The sequence below is a fragment of the Myripristis murdjan genome, chromosome 7 (assembly GCF_902150065.1).
Source record: "Myripristis murdjan chromosome 7, fMyrMur1.1, whole genome shotgun sequence".
Lineage (NCBI taxonomy): Eukaryota > Metazoa > Chordata > Actinopteri > Holocentriformes > Holocentridae > Myripristis > Myripristis murdjan.
The window spans coordinates 31005318-31025358 of NC_043986.1; the positions used below are offsets into that span (position 1 = coordinate 31005318).

At 41.3% G+C, this 20041-nt stretch overlaps 1 protein-coding gene across 1 annotated transcript; it reads left to right on the forward strand.

Annotated features, from left to right (window-relative positions):
- The first annotated feature begins 7864 nt into the window (after window positions 1-7864).
- On the forward strand, window positions 7865-19833 carry tmco4 (transmembrane and coiled-coil domains 4). The gene is made up of 14 exons (XM_030055624.1): window positions 7865-8295; window positions 8888-9038; window positions 10108-10282; window positions 10975-11002; window positions 11103-11232; window positions 13037-13134; window positions 13575-13718; window positions 13840-13959; window positions 15079-15243; window positions 15485-15621; window positions 15901-15985; window positions 16230-16347; window positions 16903-17020; window positions 18390-19833. Exons 1-14 carry the CDS (start codon window positions 8256-8258, stop codon window positions 19059-19061), a joined length of 2181 nt encoding a protein of 726 aa, XP_029911484.1. The 5' UTR covers window positions 7865-8255; the 3' UTR covers window positions 19062-19833.
- Window positions 19834-20041: the final 208 nt, after the last annotated feature.

The following is a 20041-nucleotide window of genomic DNA, read 5'->3' on the forward strand; positions in this document are numbered from 1 at the left end:
CGTTATCTTTGCAGATTGAGGATAAATGTTCTCATCTTTTTGGCTCATTAAAAGCACAAACCAGCTTCACATGCAGCAAACATGCAATTGTGTCTACTGTGCGGAGAGCAGTCGTACAGTTTACAAAGATCAAGCTCTCTGAATCAGCACAGCATATCACAGCTACTGGGTTCAAATATGTAGACACTGTATGTTCTCTCAAACAGCAGCGTCTGACTTCTAACTACATGTTGGACTTTTAACCCTTTATGATCGCTGCCTGATGCTCATTAAATTGAAATTAAATCTCATAATCCTTATTATGAGAATCCTTATTATTTAATCCTTACTGTAATCTCTCCCAAGTCTCTCAGCTGATGAAATCAGAAGGTGGGGACTATAAAACAGTGTGCATCCTGTGTGTTTATTCATTTGTCACAGTAGCATAATTTCCAAACAGATGCCCGGATTTCCACCAAATTTAATGGGAAGGTTGGTCATGGGTGAGGGATGAAGTGCCTGACTTTTCACACCCCTTGATCGAAAGGGGATGAGGCATATTACAAACATAAGTCACGGACTAACATAACACCTCACAATTTTGATGCAAGGTTTGTCTTGGGTTAAGGAACAACATATTAACTTCTCACATAAGTTGTTTGACACCCACGTCCTCCAAAGCCACACCCACTTCATTTTTTCTTTTTTCTTTTTCTTTCTTTTTTTTTTTTAGCCATGCCACATAAGAATGCCGGCTCTCAATCTCTCGATGTAATGGACTGAGACTGACCGACTCCACCTTGTTGAAAAAGGTGCAGTACATGATTTTGACCACTAAATGATGTCATCTGTACAAACTTGGTAAATACACAAACCACACACATACACATACACTGCTTAGCATATGTTCTACTGTATCGGTGTTAGTTCAAAGCCTTCTAACAGACTCGCTGCCCCACAAAGCCGGCATCAGCCTGGCTATGTGTGGGTGCTGGGGAGCAGAGGGAAGGGGTTTTACCCCAGAACAGATCGCAGTGGTTGAGCCAGTTTGGCTATTTCCAGAGCTGGAAATCTCAGGAGCAGTAGTGGTAACAGTAATTGGTATAAATCAGCAACACTAGTGAATCTTGGTGCTGTGTCATGGTCATTTGCACATTTGAACATGCAAATTATTACATTTTGCACCTAATTCTGAGCGCCATGGCTTGCGCTAGGTTCACCTAGTCTTGTTTCTGCAACTTTTCCAGAGGGGACATTGTGGGGTGTCCTTTTACTCAGGCTGTCGCTGCTGACAAGTTGGTTGATACACGGCCATGCCCACTTCTGGTTGTGCTCCTTATTACAGATCATGGACTGGACCTATTAACTCTACTGACTTTCTGTTTCCTCTGATCAAAGTTGGGGGTGGCAACACTGATGGGGTACAGTATTGCTACTTGTATTATTTTTCTCCTTTTTTATTGTCTTTTGTTCATTCATTCATTCATTTTCCAAGATGCTTATTCTAATTAGAGTGCTGATGTGGGGGGTGCTGTAGCCTATCCCAGTGTTGACTGGGGGGAAGGCGGGGAAACACCCTGGACAAATCGCCAATCCATCACAGGGCAGACACATTCATTCGCACATTCACACCTAAGGCCATCTTAGCATCTAAAATTGATCGGGCTTGCATCGACTCATTTGTTTATTTTGGAACTTTGTAACATCTGTTCAGTCAAGCGTCTTCTAAATTAAGTTTAGAATGATCTCCGTTAGATTTTACACTGATAATAACATAGCTGGTGAGCTTAAAACAAATTACAGGAACTGATCTGTCTGTGGGAATAATTTCCTCTCTGTGTGGTGACTACAGTTCACCAAAGCTTAAAAGGAAATTCCTTTCGCAGGCTCATTGTGCCCAAAATGTTCTCTCTTTGCGCTGTATGAATTGAAAAACGTCCATCCGAAAGCATAAACTCCCCAAAGAAGCTCACAGTCCTCATAAAACCCGAGAAGTCCTAAATCCCACTTATTCAGTCACCACAAGAGAAAGGTCACTAGCAGTGACTCATTGGTGTCAGAGTTCTGCGAGCTGTGGCTCCGCTGAGGCAGCCTGTGGGAAAGACGCTGGTACAGTTCACTGGATGGAACAAGCCTCGGTATCACACACACAGTTCAATACTGGGCTAAAGGCTGTTTGTATCAACGCATTACAGGGATTCCAATAAGCCTCTGTGTTCTCGCTCTTTTTCTGTCTCATCTTTTCCACATTTTCCTCTTGTGCTTCAGTAGCTTGTTTTCTACCCGTTCCCTTTTGGTTTAATATATTCAAATTCTCTCGCTCCCCAACTGTTTTCAATATTGGTAATACTGATGTCTGTTCTGTCATGTGCCTCTCTCCTCTCTCTTCCCCTCAGATGCCTCTCTAGTGTGTTTTGGCCACATTTGATAGCAGCTGGATTCTCCGTTCACTCCCCCCTTTATGACCGTGCGACCCTCGCTGCTCTTTATCCCCCACGCACACACTCTCCCTTGGCAGCTCCAGCCGCCTCCCACCCTTAGTAACACTCATGAACACTATACAAATACACACAGACATGTGCGCGCATATGCAGGCCCTCACAAGTAAACTGACACAAATGCATACACACTCACAAAAGGACACTTTCAGGCATACACACACACACACACACACACACACACAAAAGGGGGCTGAAGTCACTTTTGTGCTGTGTCTGAAGGTTTAAAGAGGCAGGGATGTGTTGTAATTATAAGTGCATCCGCAGTGGAATCTGTTAGGGCAGGTAGAAGTGCAGGAGGGTGGGGTGTGTGTGTGTGTGTGTATGTGTGTGTGTGTGGGGTGGGGGGCAGCCTGTCAAAGCTCTCAGTATGTCAACCCACCCACTATCTTATATCTGCTCGCTCAAAGGACGTGCACAAATATAGGCAGACTGAGCACAAAGATTCATATATTGTTCCTGAGCTCGGGTATGAACACCTGGCTGAGTCAGATTACCATCGCTGACATTTGCGCTCAACTCTAGCGATGGTGGAAAAAACTGCGAACGGTGTGTGTATATGCGTGAATGTGTGTGTGCAGCTCTGCACTCCCGTTAGCTCATGCGCCTCACCAGATGTGACGAACAGCCCGCTGCTGTTTAACGACAGACAGATGACAGCCTCGCCGCCCAGCCCATCCTGCCTGTTAACACGATCACCTGTAATTCCCTTCGTTTCACTTCCACGCAATCTTGCACACACACACACACACACACACACACACACATAGTTTCTCTCCTTTATCCGTTTCCTACTTCCTGCCTTGTTTTACCTTAAGCACACACACGAATGCCCAGAGGTCAGGCAGTCCGCTCTGCCTTATTTTCACTCAGCTCCCCTCTTGTCAACTGTCAAGGTGACAGAAGTGAAAAGAAACCTGACATTGTCTGTTAGTGATATGGTATTGGGGGCCGGGGGGGGTCTTGTTTGAACATGTCTGCCATGAGCTCAACCTGTCGGCCTGTCTGTTTTTCAATGAGTAATCCATTGTAAGGCTACACACACGCACACACACACACACACACACACTGTGGCAGATTGTATGACAGAGCTCAAGTGCAGGAGAGGAAGAGGCGTTTCAACCCCCGAGGAGATCGATGGGCGATGGCTGGGACTTGAAGGCTTCTGCTGAGGTCAAAGAGGCTGTCTTGTCTTCAGGAAAATCCCTGTGAAAGCGCTGAAGCTTCTGTGGAAGTCTGTGGAATGTGTGTATGAAACAGAAACTTATTAAAACCAGTTTTGATAACGGCGGCCAGGGAGTAGGCTATTATAAACCTAGAACTGTTAAGAGATTGTACAAGTTGTTTATCAGTCTCCCACCCTAGTCTCTCTGTATTTCTCCCCTGCTGTGACGTGAAAAGCTCCAAACTTCCTTTCAGTTTCACAGTTTTCATGTTTTTGCTTCACTTGGAGGGTCATATGGTCTCCTGTGGCTTGAAAAAAAATCTGTCCTCTTGGGCTAATGGCACCCTTTCAAACCCACTGGGTAAATTAAAAAAAAATGCAAGGCAGTCATGCTAAGAATAAAGCTGTTTTTCTGAGTCCCTGAAAAATAGACATTTTGGAGATAGTTTTCCACCCAGTATCAGCAATGTGGATTGTGGCAATAACCTAACATCAGCAAAATATTTTTGCACTATTACATTCAAAAACTGTAAATCACTGAAATGTCACAGTCTTGCATGACTTAATTCCCCCAGCGACTTTTGAAATGCCACATCTCCCGTTGCTGTAGATATGCATACAGTTTTTACCAGTTTTTCATCTCTCAGTAGCTGCAACACATTTGAATTTGCCTTTTCTCTGAAACACCTGAGCATTGCAGACACTGTCTAGCTAAAGGTCGTATTTTGTGTGCAGGGAAATAAAAGGCTGAGGATTGATGTTTAGGTTTAAATACAATCAAAGTTAAATTTCAAAGCAGGGAAGCACAGAAACAAACCATAATAAAATATGATAGATAAGTACAAAATTAGAATAAGTAGAACAAAAGGATTATAAATTCGAGTAGCAATCAGTGCATTCACTCATAACAAACTTCATTAAATACAGAAAATATTTCAAACTAAAAAAGCTTAACTAAACAAAACTATTTGATGGTTCAAATGTATGAGTAAAATATATAAAATGTATAATAAAAAAGTAAAAGTTATTAGAAACTCAGATATTGTGTGTTTCAATGATTAAATAAATAAGTAAATAAAACATGATGATGTGGAAACGAAAATGAAAATGAATCCACTGAGTAGGAGGTTGCATGTGTTGGGTGTTTTTAATTTATTTAATTTATTTATGGATGTATGCATTTATGTATATATTTTGAAGCTACAAGGACAACACCAGGAAAACAAGACAGGCAGTTGGGTTCTTTAGAGAAGCTTGTTTCTGACATTGTTTAGAGATGTAGCTTCATTATCAACATGAATTTCCCTACTTTCCCCAATTTTACAATTCTCTATTGAGAAACTTAAATGAGTAAAGTTTAAACTTCTACATTGGACATAATCCAAAAATACTTTAAGCAAGGGATTTATGCATCTGCAAATGAAAATAAGTTTGCTGCATAAAAAATATTTTGCAGTTCTTTTGCAAATGTGGAAAACCAAGCAATATTGAAGTATGTGATGTAATATATTAGAGCACGGTTTTGGATTATCCAGAGTGCTGATTTGGCTGATGATGCCAAAAATGTGATCCTTCATTGCAAACAGGAGTGAAGTCAATACGCTGATGATAACAGCTCCCGAGAATCCAACCACTGTTTGCCCGTGGGGAATTGTGCACAGGTGTACAAATACATAAGGTGAGTTTTGCCAAGGGATGGGAGGGGAAACCCTTGAATGATCATCTCTCTCCCTGCTTTTCAGCAGCCAACGTCTTCAAAGTCAGACTCGCAGCTTTAATGTTTCCCTCATCACAAGTCCAGGCAAGATGAAAAGGTCAAGACTATAAAAGGAAAATTCATCGCAGCAGCAATACTCAGTTCAAACTTATTCCTCTTATATACATATCACACAGGTGTAAACAGGTATATTTATAGGCTATATTTGCTGCATAAATCACTATTTATGGTACACAAGATTGTGCTGCATATAGAGATGTGTTTATGATCCACTAGGCTGTGAACAGTAGGCGACATAAACAGGATGCCTCGCTCAGACAGACAAACACAGCACATGTAGACTCAGAGATTCCTCTGTGACAAGGCCAGGATATTATTTTGACAAAGTACCCAGGTTGTACTAACAGTCCCTCCACATGAAGGCCCGGTGGAAGTTTCATCCGCCCCCGCACACTTTTCCTGTGTTTGCCTTACTCTGGTCATTGTACAGAATGCAGACTGGAAGATGTGAGGGTGTGTGTGCGCGGTGCCAAGTAGTTAAGGGGGAGCTGATGAAGCAGACAGGAAGACAGTGGGAAAGAGACGGGGAGGCTGAAAATAGCCAGGCAAAAGTCAAAAATCAGTAGGAATTAAGGGGATGTGGAAAGGCTGATGTCTATTGGGGAAAACAGCTACATGCTGACTGAAGCACAGTGGCTCCTTCTCTGAGAATTCATAATCACACGTTGAATGGCCACATGAAAAGTGCACTTCAAGGACAAATCCATCCTTGGACACTGATCACTCCACTCAAGGAGTTATATGGTGATGAAGGGTGGGTTGTTTTTTTTTTTTGTTTTGTTTTTGTTTTTCATGAGTGGCCACAATCTGCCTCATCTTCTACTGCTTCAGTTAGTGGTTTCCTTCATTTCCCGCAGAGACCTGCACCCCGTACTCAAAACAAAACATGTGTTACAATCTGGTCTATTGAGGTCTCTTATAAAGTGGATTTCTCTGAAAAACATCAGTGCAATTGAAAACTCTTCTAACTCATGTTTTGTAGCAGTGACCCCAAATACAGGAGTTTTGGAGAAAAAAAAATCCATATATGCGTACAGAAAATTACTAAAAAACAATACAGTGCTAAGACTCAGGTTATATGTGCAAGGAGATCTTTTAATGGAGAACGACTGTGAAAATGCAGAGTCAATCCAAACTGCTATAATGGTGAGCAGACAGATTTTACTGATGTGTTATATATTTTATGTGGTATGTGTTATTATTACTGGAATTTATTTATATGTGTTTCCCCTTATTGTTGTGTTAATGGTTTGGCTAATAGTGTTGTAATATATAGAGGGCAATGGGTTTTTTGTGTGTGTTTGTCACGGCAGCTGAAAATTTCAATGAAGTTTAAGTCATAGACAAAAAACATCAGCGCAATATGAGAGCTGTATAAAGAAGCCCTTGGTCTTTGATTCTGAGGGAAAGAGATCAAAATAATATTTTTTTTTCAGGTTGCTGAAACTTTTTCTGCTACCAAGCTTAACTGTAAATACACTAGAAATGTGACATGGCATTATTTACCTCTGACCAGTTGTCTTATGTAAGAAAAACAGCACCACACAACACAATCAATCCAGAAATGTAAAGTCCATCACACATAGCTGTCTTTTCCCCCCACATTAATGCATTAACCTCATATGACCTCACTCTAAAGTCTAATTTCTGAGACTATTAGAGTTTTTCAGAAGTTATGATCATAGAATCATCTCTGCATCCCATCAAATGCTGCTCTTAATATAATGTGGCCTTTCTCTATTCTAGGCACTTCCTTCTTGTTTTTTTCCCCTCTCTATTCTTCTCATTGAGTCAGTGCAAACCACTGAACAATGGAGTTTTCTGTTGCATTCGGAGCCACTCGTAACACCAGGTCAAATGATTTCAATGTGTTTCCTTGCACAGTGTCTTTTTTTTTTTTTTTTGGAGTGGCTGGCAGGGAGTCACCCTGTGTGTGATAAATCTGAAAGAGAGGAGAGCAGACTGACATGCTGGCAGACCGAGAAATGCATACTTTTACCAAACTAAGTTGAAGTCCTTCTGTGAAGACAAATAATCATATTGTCTGGGCATGAATGGCTGCATCACAATTTCATATCTTACAGGAGAATACAACCAAGACCACCTGCAGTAGAAAAGCATATTAATTCAGGAAATCAATATAATATCACCTAGAATAGAAACTAACCATGGCTTCGCAGACGGATGGGAGACCTGACACGAAGATATGGTGCTAAATAAAGGATGTTACACTCACACCTAGCGGCCACTTATGGTACTAGCTGTGAGTTGAAACGTTTGCGATCAGCTGATTTCACTGTAATTTCCTCCTCTCCGGCTGCAGGCGTAATAATCAGAGAAATGAGCTGCTGTCGCCTTTGGCTTGAATGAGAAAGTACAGACACGTGTCTGCTCATCCGTGAGCTGAAGATATTCATTCCAAATCGGCAATTTCTCTCAACAAAAACGTTTTCCCAAACGTTTTCATCTTGAACGCGCCCTCCGCCGCGTCCTGAAGGGAGCGTACGTGGAGGCCGCGTCACACACAAGCTGCAAACATATGATGTCTTCAAGGACTGTAAGAAAAGCAGCATGAGCGACCCAACAAACTGGTCAACAGAACCGGGAAGTTACAGTTTGGATACCCTACAGCCGATTGATAGTTTCAAAACTTTATACGACAACAGTTTCCAAAACTAGTCAACAAATGGCCTTTTACCACACTGTCTTATTTCCTGTCAAAAGTACTTGAACGTAGCATGCGTCGTAATGTCCGCTTGGATATTTTCCGAATAACACGGAAGGCAGCACGAGTTCAGACTTCAGAGTAGTGACCACTGACACACACACAACAGCAATGGAGAAAAAACAAAGTGCGGACGAAAATTTTACTCCAGGTATGTTTGTGTCATTTCTCGGTGGCGGTATTACAGTGAATAAACGAACTTTATCATAAAACTACTTGCTTAGCTAGCATAGCGTGGCTAACAACAACCAGCTGTTGTGGGCAACTAACGGCAGAAGTCAGGGGAAAGTGGTTCAGTGCTTATATATTATGTCAGTCAAGGTTCCTCAGCATGCAGAAGCATAATGGAGGACTAAAGTTAAAAAGCACATCTGTTTCCATGTCTATTGCTATTTCTGTTTTTGTTTCGGTCGCCTGTCAAAGTGAACGTACTGTCCGTTCATCACAAGGGCCGGGTGAGGAGTGTTGCAGCGTTCAAGTTCCTCTAGCTGCACTTTTAATACATTCAAGGAGAAGACGTCACCACAAACTATTTTAAATCTGTTAGTTAGTTTGATGCTGTTTTGCTCATAGCCAAGTGTTAGAATACTTGATAAACATAACTAACACATTACCACATTTTTTCTGCAAGTAATGTGTCTTTGAAACCTTGTTCGTGTGCCAAGTGTGTATTCGCAGTGTTGAATTGTGTGGCTGAATCAAACTGCTACTAAGTTAATCATCAATCTACATTATCACCCCAGACCCAGGGGGAGCAGGAGCAAGACAAGCTGGCCCATGTGATCAGAGCCCAGAGGACATGATTGGCAAACAGCTGACTGAGCCAGGCCGCTTCGCCTATGCTGCACTGTGTGGGGTTTCCTTGGGCCAGCTGTTTCCTGGGCTTGAAAACAGGTAACAAGTCTTGCAGGATGGTGTCTTGTCGGAGCATTTGGTTGTGACTGTTTTGTCCTTGTAACATCTATTTCAAATTTCAAATAGTGCTTGCTCCAGCTCTTGTTTCAGGAAAACTGAGAACCCATCTTCACCTGCGTCCAGTGCCACCCTGAAATATGGCAGAGACCCTGCATCTAATCACTTACCATCAAAACTTAAAGCCTCATGTATTGATTAAATTCTTGTGGGCAGCTGAAGCACATACTGGCAAGATGTTATTTGGCCAATGTGATGAATATCAGACCTAGGTCACTAAACACACACACCATCAAGAGAACACTGGTCCTGAATGCCTCTTTAAGGGGATGTTTTTTGCTTGACCTTTGCTCCTCCTTAAGGATAAAAAAAATGTCAAGTCAAATTTAGGGCTAAAGTCAGATGCGCACAATAAAACTTTTGGCCTGGTTTAGCTGTCCCAGACAAGTTGCTGGGATTTGAGACAAAATCCTTAAATCAGAGCCAACTCAGTGCGTGCAGCTGTCACTGAAGCTTGTGAAGTTTCAGTGGGACAGAGAGGCAGTCTGACCCTTTTTTTTTTTTTTTTAAACCATCTCAGACATCCAGAGATTTGGAAAGATGTTTGACACAAAATCTGCTGCACTGTTGTAGTGTAAAGTAAAGACAAGTTTGGTGGATGCCGAGCAGCAGTTACCAATGAGACGCTGCAAGGAACCAGCAATGATGAGTGCCAACAATTAAGTCCTGAAAGCCTCCTATGCAAGCTCAGTTTTCAGTAAAATCAGGTAAAAACAGTCTCATCTTGCAGTTCCTCTGACAAGACTGAGGGGGTGCCGAGATCTTTTGCAGCCAAATCAAAATAAAGAATTAAATATGTGATTCTCCTCTTGTTTGGTGTGCCGGGGGAGGAGGAAACTACAGGAAAGAAGGTTGTCTGATGTAAGTTGAAGAGAGATGTTAGGAGATTCAAAGAAGGTGTAATTTGTACCAAACCATGCTTTCTCAGTTGACACCCGTACACATGGATTAAAGATAATGCTTTCAATATGAATTGTTGTTTGTTGTCCAGGGCGTTCAGGGAGCAGTACCTGGAGGCCTTGGTCTGCTGGCTGGACCTGGACGAGTCGGTGATGCCTGTCATGGGGGCTTTCCTGTCAGGCCTGGGCTTCGAGGGCTCAGACACCTTCCTCTCCATCCTCAAGGATGAGCCACTGCTGGCAGCAGGGGCTGCCCCCATCATACAGGTAACACCCACCTTTATATTAAAATAATTTCAGTACAGAGATATACTGTAGAGATGTACTGTACTGAGATGTACAGACAGTTGCAACAGTAATAGGATACAGCAAAGAAAAATGCATACAAGCAATTTAATTGGCACAAATGGGTGGTGCTAATATAACACAAATGAGATTTACATATTTACTAGAATTGTATCTGTATGCAGCAGAAATATGTAAATGAAAATAATTAACTACATCTCATATGGAGAACATAGAAACACAGAGAAGAAGAAAATATGAGAAATATAAACAGATGAGTTATACACAGCGCTAAAATCGACAATAAAATCAAGCTATCTTCAGTGTAGGACCTATTAGTAGCAAACATAAAGGATGTGTGAAATGTGCATTACATCTACAGCAGCATCAGTCACTTAAATATGTACGGGCACTGTCTAGGTTTTGCATTGTAAAAGAGTATTTTCACATTATCAGATATTTTCAGTTACTTCTACAAAATGATGTGGCTCTTTAGAGGGAAGCATTACTAAATACAAATATATTTTGTAAACTGGTGTTCCTGCTGCATAGCTTATTATGTTTATAGCACAAATAAACCTTCTTGCTTTGTCTGTTATGAAATCTGGTTACTCAGTTTGTGTTTCAATTGTCAAGACATACCCACTGCACTTGGTTCTCACTTTGTGTTGCAGGACCTGGTGTGTTTTTCTGTCAAAGACGGTAAGAGTCCTTTGTAAGAAATGATTACAACTTAACGTTGGAGTTTGTGGTGAAAGCATACAACCCTGTGCTCATAAACTGTGCTGTCATGCACGTTCAGGTCAGTATGATGCCAGAGCAAGAGTGCTGATCCGTCATGTCAGCTGTCTGCTGCGAGTCCCTCCTCAGAGGCTGGAGGAGTTTGAGGAGACACTGGGAGAGAGGCTGCAGGAGGCAGGAGAGGAGAGCGAGTAAGCAACAGATGAATGTTGGGATGGACAGATGTGACTGTGAGAGAATGAGAGGGTGAAGATGGGTTGGGATGTGGAAGAAGAGTGGAATCACAGTTAGTAGGGCTGGGATGATATGCTTATCTCCTGAGTCAGTACTATCATGATACCTGGGCGTCAATTCACTATGTATAATATGATTTATTACAGTTTTTGTATTTTGAATTAATTAGTTTGTAGTTTCATGAAACTGATTATCCTAGGGGTCACAATGGGTTATTTTATACGATGATACGAAGTTTCAAAAAATGCTCTGACTGCAGTGAAATGGCTGCTATTGGGGCTAACACCATCATACATGAATCAAATGTGGTTCATTGAATCCACAAGAGTCTCAGCTTTCCAGTCAAAGCCAACTGATGCAGCTCCAAGACTGTTTAGGCCCCAGTCTGCACAAACACACCATTTTACAACAGGCCACAAGAACACATGTGGACTGCAGGGTTTGTGGCCCAAACTGCATGAGATTAGCAGAAGGTGGGCATGTCTGCAAAGGGGAGAGCCGTGGCTGCCCAGAGAACCCATTTTCATTCAGACATCTGGAGGTCAGAGGTCAAGGCACCCTGATGAAAATGCCAGTTTTTCCTTTGGAAAAAATATAGTCTCTGGAGCAATATTTAGTCCCCTTGTCGACAATCTAGCGTGACATGCTTGGTACCAATAGATTGCTTAGATCGCCTAGGCCGTCTTTCATATGATACCAAGATCTTTACTTAAATCAATCAGTGATTAAAAAAATCAATTAGAAAATTGTTTAAAATAAAAAAGAAAGAATTGCGCTACTTAAGTGAATTATTTGTCCCCCTCCCCCCCCCCCCCCCTTAACAATATGTATACATTTGAGAGAGTGATGTTTTTGCATGGATAGCACATAATTTGTGTCTCTTTATGTTATTGCTTTCAATCAGGACTGGCTTCAACCGTAAGTCTTTTTGTTTGTGTTTAAAATGCTCCTACATTTTATTACTTTTGTTACAACACATAATTTTGTTGTTTTGCATGTTGTTTTGTTCTAAACTGAGTTTGGCACTTTGGCACTTTGCTGGCCCAAAAGGCAAGAGATAGCTGTTCAAATAATATGTATTTCTGTGCACTGTCTGCATGCGTCAATATGTTTTCTACCAAGTAATCTCTGGAACTGCCTTTTGGCACTCTAGTGAATAACAGAGGGCACAAAAGTTCATATTAGTCTGCAGTGCACCATGTCCACATGGACGTGTTTGCTACATCATCTGTTAACTTGTTACAGGACCAGTGATTTTCATGTGTAGTGAAATATCTACAAAATGTGTAAACTTCACATCTCATCTTTTCCCAAAGCAAAGTCATATTTTAAAGCTCTGATTTTTATTGATGTAATCTGATGGAAGGTGTGAATTTTCACATAAGAAGTTCGACCAGTGCAATTCATAAATGCTCTCTAATGCTAGATTCTCATGTAGCCTTTAGTTTGCTGCAAGTGCTCTTCCAACACAAAATTCCTCATTTTATATGTTCTGTCCAGTTAATATTTGCTGCCCTTCTCAACAGACTGAAGGCTAATGAAACAAGACAAACACACAGAGCTTTGCAGTGAGTCTCCATCTTGTATCCAAAACCACAGCAGAGAGAGTTCTGTCTTACAACCAAGCAGCTCTGTGTGTTCAAGAAGCCACCCTCAATGTGCTAGCCGCATAGGCTTTTGAGCACCTTTTATTTTTGGAGCAAATCAATATGAGATCATAGCAGCTCATTCTGATGATCTGTCTGGCTCTGCATCCATTAGAGAGGAGTCATCTCGGCGGCTGAGGAGGGAGAGAGGACGGAAATTACGGCGCTACCTCCTCATCGGCCTGGCCACAGTGGGAGGGGGAACTGTGATAGGTTAGTGTTACTGCCCTGGCCACTGACTTGCCTGTGAGTAATTTATCCAGACAACTGCATTTGAACCTTTCTTATGTGTAAACGTTTGTACATTGATTCAATAAATATGCTGATATATCATGAACATTTAATCTTTCATGTTCTATAATCAAAGGCTAATCAAGTGAACCCTCTTTGCTGAAACTGATTGGATAATTTATTGATTGAATGTTTTTGATAGATTGTTGTGTAATATTCCAAAGAACATACAGTGACGCATCTTACTTCTTTACTGAATTGAATTCATACCGTGGGCTTTTACTAATACGGACTGCAGGTGCTCCAATTCTCTTTAGCACACACATTTAAAAGTCATGCATAATATTTTCCCTTTAAAATATTTGTGGTTTCAAATGCCCATTTTTTTTCTGTACCAACTGTACATCCTGCTCCCTTGCCAGGTGTGACAGGTGGGCTGGCAGCACCTTTGGTGGCAGCAGGGGCCGGCGCTGTGCTGGGGGCCGGAGGAGCTGCAGCTCTGGGCTCAGCCACCGGCATTGCTATCATGGCCTCCTTGTTTGGAGCAGCAGGAGCCGGACTGACCGGTAAGAACACTGGAAGACAGAGGATTATGTGTGACAATAAGTTGCTGCCTTCAAAATGTAATAAATGCTTTTTGTCTTGTTGATTTTTCAACTCTTTCCTTTTCTTTCTTTCTCTCTCCAGGTTATAAGATGAACAAACGTGTTGGAGCAATAGAGGAATTTGAATTCCGTCCATTGAATTCTGTGAAGCATCTTCATCTGACAATAGCTGTAACTGGTTGGCTATGCAGCGGCAAATATAGTAATCCAGCCTCATTCTACAACATTCATCACAAATAATGTTACATTTATATATTTTTGCATTGCATCATAATTGTATAAAACCAACATGTTGCATTCAGAAGCGTTCATCTTCAGTCATCATAATGTAGTGATACCTGAACGTTAAGACTTTAAGAGTGTAAAACACCTTTACATTACATCACTTTGCTTTATATTTTGTTTATTTCTTTTTTGCATTTCCTTTATTACCACTTTGCAGAAGAAAGAGCACTGGTTATTGTTAATTGAAATGTTGGGAAATTGTCCCGTTGTTATTGCACATTCAGGATGGCTGATCTTAACGTCTGTCATTACAATGACAAGGCTTAGCCACAAGGTGTCACACATGTCTGCCCTCAGCCCCTTAGGTTGTTAAAGCCTCTGCCTGTGTAAAACTGTCCAACAACCAGATGGAGGGTTACATAACTGATAACATAGTGAAATGATATATTGAAAATATAAACAAATACATGTTGCTGGTCTTTCACTGACTACAACAACTCTCACAGCAGGCTAGTTAATATAGGAGAGAAATAGGCCTAAATAACTGAAGAAAAGTCCGTTTCCAGTGTCCATTAAATGCACAGATTTTCCCCCAAAATAAACTGTCATGACATCAAGAAGAATATAGAGATTGCTAATAGATTCCATTCATTGCCAGTGGCCAGTGACATTATCCATCATGCCACCCTTTGCACACTGGGGCAGATTTTGCAGGAAATCTGATTTTCAGTGTGATATAGGAAGAGGGAGGTACAAATGGAGATGAGGTGTTCAGCATTTCTGGTAACTGAAATTAGTGGAAAAAATGAAAGACTGATGAACAAAATATCTTGCAACATGTTTATCTTCTTCACAAGAAATGTGTATGAATTTTCAGAACAATCACCACTAACAAGAATGAAATGAAATATAATAGAGGCCACCAGTTGTTTGGTCTCATTTGCTCATGGCACTTATACCAAGGTATCACAGTTAATTTGACCATCATGTCCTGAGTGTTGTAGTTCTCTTCCTCCACCAAAACAAGCCCAGTGTTTGTCATATACCATGAAAACAAAACACTTGAGGTGTAAGACGTGCTGAATCTGCTCCTCAGGTTCGTTCCAGGCTCCGTGGTGCAGCCTCGGGGAGAGTGGGGAGCAGTACTGCCTCGTGTGGGAGTCGCGCTTCCTCAGGGATCTGGGCTCAGCCATGGCCTCTCTGTTGGACGGGCTTGTCAGCATGGTGGCACAGGAGGCTCTCAAGTACACCATCCTCTCAGGTAGAGGTGGTCTGTGGTAATGAAGGAGCAATCTGACCTTTACACGTGTGTGTATGTGCTTGTGTCTTAATAAATTTTCTGTTCTGCACTTAGGTAATGTGATATAAGATGTGGCCATTTCTAAAGAGCTCTCCATCAATCCAAACTATCTCACTTAGCCATTGTCCCTCCATTGTATTGATCTGTGTCTCTGCTGGGTGTAAGTTCTTGTCACTCAGCTACTGTGTTGTACACCCTCCAGGCATTGTGACAGCTCTGACATGGCCTGCATCTTTGCTGGCTGCAGCAAGTGTCATTGACAACCCCTGGTGTGTCTGCCTGAGCCGCTCAGCAGAGGTGGGGAAACATCTGGCTCAGGTTTTGAGAAGCAGACAGCAGGTATCATCGTATTACCTCTAAGAAATGCAAACACAAAGTTTACTGAAGTGTACCACACTTATGCTTCACTTCTCATTCAAGATCAGCCTGTGATCTTTGTATGCACAGGGAAACCCTGTCTCACTTCAACCTTTATGATATTTCTGATCTTTGTTGATTCAGCTCAGGTTTCTTTCCTAGAAAGATGTCAATGGGAACCAAATAGTAGAAGGATGAAATGCAGGTTATTTTTCAAAGTGGTGCATGTCTTTGACTCTCTCCATCTTTTGGTATGCCAAGGGGAAGCGCCCTGTCAGTCTCATAGGCTTCAGTCTTGGGGCCAGAGTCATTTACTTCTGTCTACAGGAGCTTGCCAAAGACCAAGGTATGATTATACACAATCACCTTATTAGAATACAATATTTTTTGTTATTTCCCTAGAAAAATTTTACTGGGACTACATATTGTAACAGGAACACATTCATGCTTGGGTTTTCATTGCACTCATCTGTAACCCTGCCAGAACAGTTGAATCGGTTAGATTTTCTAAAAATGCTTTCTTTATCAGATGTGAGGTTCTTGGGTTTCAGTAGATGAAGAAATGCTTTTGAATGGTTTGTTTTTCCCAGGCAGTGAAGGAGTGGTGGAGGATGTGTTCCTGCTGGGGGCCCCAGTGGATGGCTCCGAGAAGGCCTGGGAAAAAATGGCAAAAGTAGTGGCTGGCAAGATAGTAAACGGTTACTGCAGGTAAGATAGAGGAGACTGGTGGAGTTGCAGTAAAAATTTGCTAATAGTTTTACTGCATAATAGACTCAAAGGTTCAACCTTACTGTGGCAGTCAGTGTATTTACAGAAAAGAATGGAGAAAAAAATCACCTACTGGCTGTTTGGGTGCGAATACTGCATTTCAGCATCTTTTCCTGATTGATGTTTTTTTATTTATCTTCTTCTTGGACTACCAAAATATTGCATCAGTCACTCCAAGACTCAAAAAACCTCTTTATTTCACCTCACCAGGTCTTTAAAGTGATCCTGAAACAATTATGGAGGTTTTGCTATCAGATAAAATTTGAGGAAGGTGAATGTCAGGCTGATTTCACAGCTGCTTCTTCCTCCCCTTCTGCTGCTGCTCTCTCTGCCCAGAGAATCACAGTTTTCAAACGAGCCAGTTAGGCAGAGCAAGAATAAAAGAGGAGGAATCATTACACTTTAAATCTGACATGAAATGCAGGATTGAATGCAGGATTTCCTAGGTGGAATGATCCACGAATGTAATGATTTTCTGAACTGTCCACTTACCAGAGGGGACTGGCTCCTGGGGTTCTTGTACCGAAGCTCAGCTGCACAGCTATCTGTTGCTGGGCTACAGCCAATCAACGCCAACGATCGGCGCATAATCAATGTGGATCTTTCCTCTGTGGTGAGTCAGCTCTCATTTTTACAATAGGGCCTCTAAAAAGTTTTTCCCCTCAGTAGTTACAAGACGTTAAATGTAAATAGAAAAGAAATTAACGTAAAGGCTGACACATTTAGTATTTACAAAGGATCAGTGCCCAGTTGTTGTGAATAACAACACAACAAATAATACCAGTTCTCTAAACGCTGCAGTATCTTCCTTAGTGGCCTTGGGGGAAATGGAGATACAGTAGGTTGTATCTCATTTCTGGAGCTGCTCTGCCATGTTCATGCCCAAGTCTAGCTGCTTTTAATGAAATGAATTTTAGTAAATAAATACAAAATTCTGCATTGACAACAGTGATTAAAATATTGCACCAAAGAGATATTTTGGGATTTGATATTATCAAATGTTGAATTTTATTAGTGCACCAGAAAGAGACAGTTCAATTAATTGAATAACATTAAAAGAGGAAAAAATATTTATACAGTATAATAAGGCCACTGCTGGTTCCATTGAAGTTTACAGCAATGCTCAGCCTCTCTGCCACCCTATAAAACAGTGTGATTCCATATGAAACTTAACACTTAAACACAAAGCATTAGGGCTTTAACGAGCCTATAAACTGAGCAGTAATGAAAGAACTTTAAAATGTGTGAAGCACCATATGTATTTAAAAAAAGTGCAATTTTAAGAGCAGAACAAATACCACTAATATGTGAAGTTGAAAATTTTATATGAAGAAAGTGATCATTAACAGCAACTACAAGTGAAAAAGCAATAGTCAAAATAGACAGGTTTTCAATTTAAAAAATGACATTAGCTTACAGTAGGAAGTGACTGCTCACATAAATGAATTACTGATCATGTTGCATTGAAAATGAGCTTGTAAGTTATTTTTTGAAATGTGATGCCATCTTTACACAGCCAAACTGGCAAAGAAATGCTGTAGCAGAACCATTTAAAATTAATGATGATCCACAAGACTTCTTTATCCACCATTTTACCCCAAACTTCCTGTGGCTGATTATTAAGTGATATTATATACCAGGCCATTTCTGTCAGATGTTTCTGTTTATAATAGCTGTAGCTTTGCTGCTTGCATTGAAGCAGTTGTTGACCTAGCTGTGATTGTTTTTGTGGTTGTTCCTCACTTCAATTAGAACGTAATTGATGTTTTGTCACGGTTTCCAACTGCCAAGTCCAGCTGCTACACACACCTTACACAAAGGTGATGTTTTAGTTGATGAGTAAAATTCATTAGAGGTCTCAAAATTCCCCCAAAACACTAAAAATATCTTTAAAAAGAAAGGAAGAATTTGAACATTTACACTGAAATATATGCCACTCTTTTTGTAAAGAAGATTTAAACTGTGTTGTTTCTGCTGTCCAGGTGAAAGGTCACCTGGACTACATGCGTCAGATGGACACCATCTTGGTGGCAGTAGGAGTTCCCACCAGAGAAGTCCCAGGAGCCTCCATTGCTGCTCTTCAAGCTGTAACAAATACCACAGGCATAGTGGACATCCCTGGGGCAGCACCCAAACAGCAAGTGACCCTGACACAAAACCTTGAATGTAGCTCAGGTGGGAAAGATGAGACTTGCACACAAGAGGTAGTAGAGACAGAAGCCACGGGTGACGGTTGGGATATCCCTGATATTTCAGACCTTCTGGATTCCCTCAATGATGGAGACAGTGCAGCTGAAAAAGGCCTTGGGAATAATTTGCCTCTTAGCTGTGACAACAATGCCTCTAACAACGACACGTTTACTGCTTTTAATAGCCAGCGCGACAGTGCAGAGGAGCCTGACAGAGAAAATGAACATGGATCTTGGAGCTGGGATGATACACACTGGACCACATTGGACACACACACAAACAAAGGCAACCAAACTTGTAAAGAGCAAATTTTACAGGACCAGCTGCCACTTTGTAAAATCTCTTCCTCTAAACTTGATACTTCAGCATCAAAGCCTCACAGAAAATTTCAGCTCCCTTCTCAACAATGTGACATGCCAGACGCAGTGAAGGCATCAGAGGACACAAATGGAAACTTAGACTGAAGAAAAGTGCCTAAATTAACTCATGTCAAACTCAACTGTCTAACCCAAATAAGTGCTTTTAGAGTCATTTATCAATTTAATAACACAATTTAGATTTTTACAAATGAATTAGTTTTTTTACAAACTGTAAATAGAGCAGTGTTGAATAATTTATTCCAGTATTGTCCATTATCAGTAGCAGACAACCATGTGCCATTGAGAGCCGGGAGTCTGCGGGTTTTCATTCCAACCAAAAACTGCACTGCAGGCGATTTTACTGATTAGTTCCTCCTCTCTGCTTGAAGTTGAAGTGATCAGTGAAATCCCCTGAGAACCTGCAGACTCTTGGCTCTCCGTGGCACATTGTTGCCTTCCCCTGTCCTTTACCCTGTAAATAAGGATGTTAGTTCAAAAGATTGTAAATGTTACTCATATATTTTGCAGATTTCAGTGGATGCAACAAAGCAGGTGTCGTCCTCTTTCCTTTCATCTTTATTTCCTATCTTGGCTTGGTTGCCATGGATATTATCACAGCAATATGATTCCCATCAGGCCAGTGGCAATCAACTCACTCAGTGTGAGTCTTAGGTCTGTAAGTCCCTTCTCTTCTTAATTCAGTCCCTACCAGTGGGAAGAGCCAGCCTGTACTTGTACTGAAATGCAAGATGCCATACCTGCATCACTTTATAACATTGTGTTCAGGAGGATTGAGAGATCTTATTTACTCTGTATATTGACAGGAAACTGTCTTAACCTATCACTTACACCACTTAGAAGCTGGAAACCCCTATACGGGGTTGTAGTTGGAAACCCCGGGGTTTCCAACAACTAGTTGGAAACTCCGGGGTTTCCAACTACTTTCAGTAACATGGTTGCTTCCCAGTAAGTGTAATTCATTTGGGTACTTGAAGGGGTGCAAGTGAACTATGTTGATAGGGACATATCTAGATTATCTAGATTTTTCTACACTTCCTAGCTATCTTCATAACAGGAAGCAGTTC

Excerpts from the sequence above, each read along its gene's own strand:
- tmco4 (XM_030055624.1), top strand. The coding sequence starts at position 8,256 with ATGGAGAAAAAACAAAGTGCGGACGAAAATTTTACTCCAG. Across the intron at positions 13,135-13,574 it reads GGGAGGGGGAACTGTGATAG|GTGTGACAGGTGGGCTGGCA; the intron begins GTTAGTGTTACT and ends CTCCCTTGCCAG. Across the intron at positions 17,021-18,389 it reads ATGTGGATCTTTCCTCTGTG|GTGAAAGGTCACCTGGACTA; the intron begins GTGAGTCAGCTC and ends TCTGCTGTCCAG.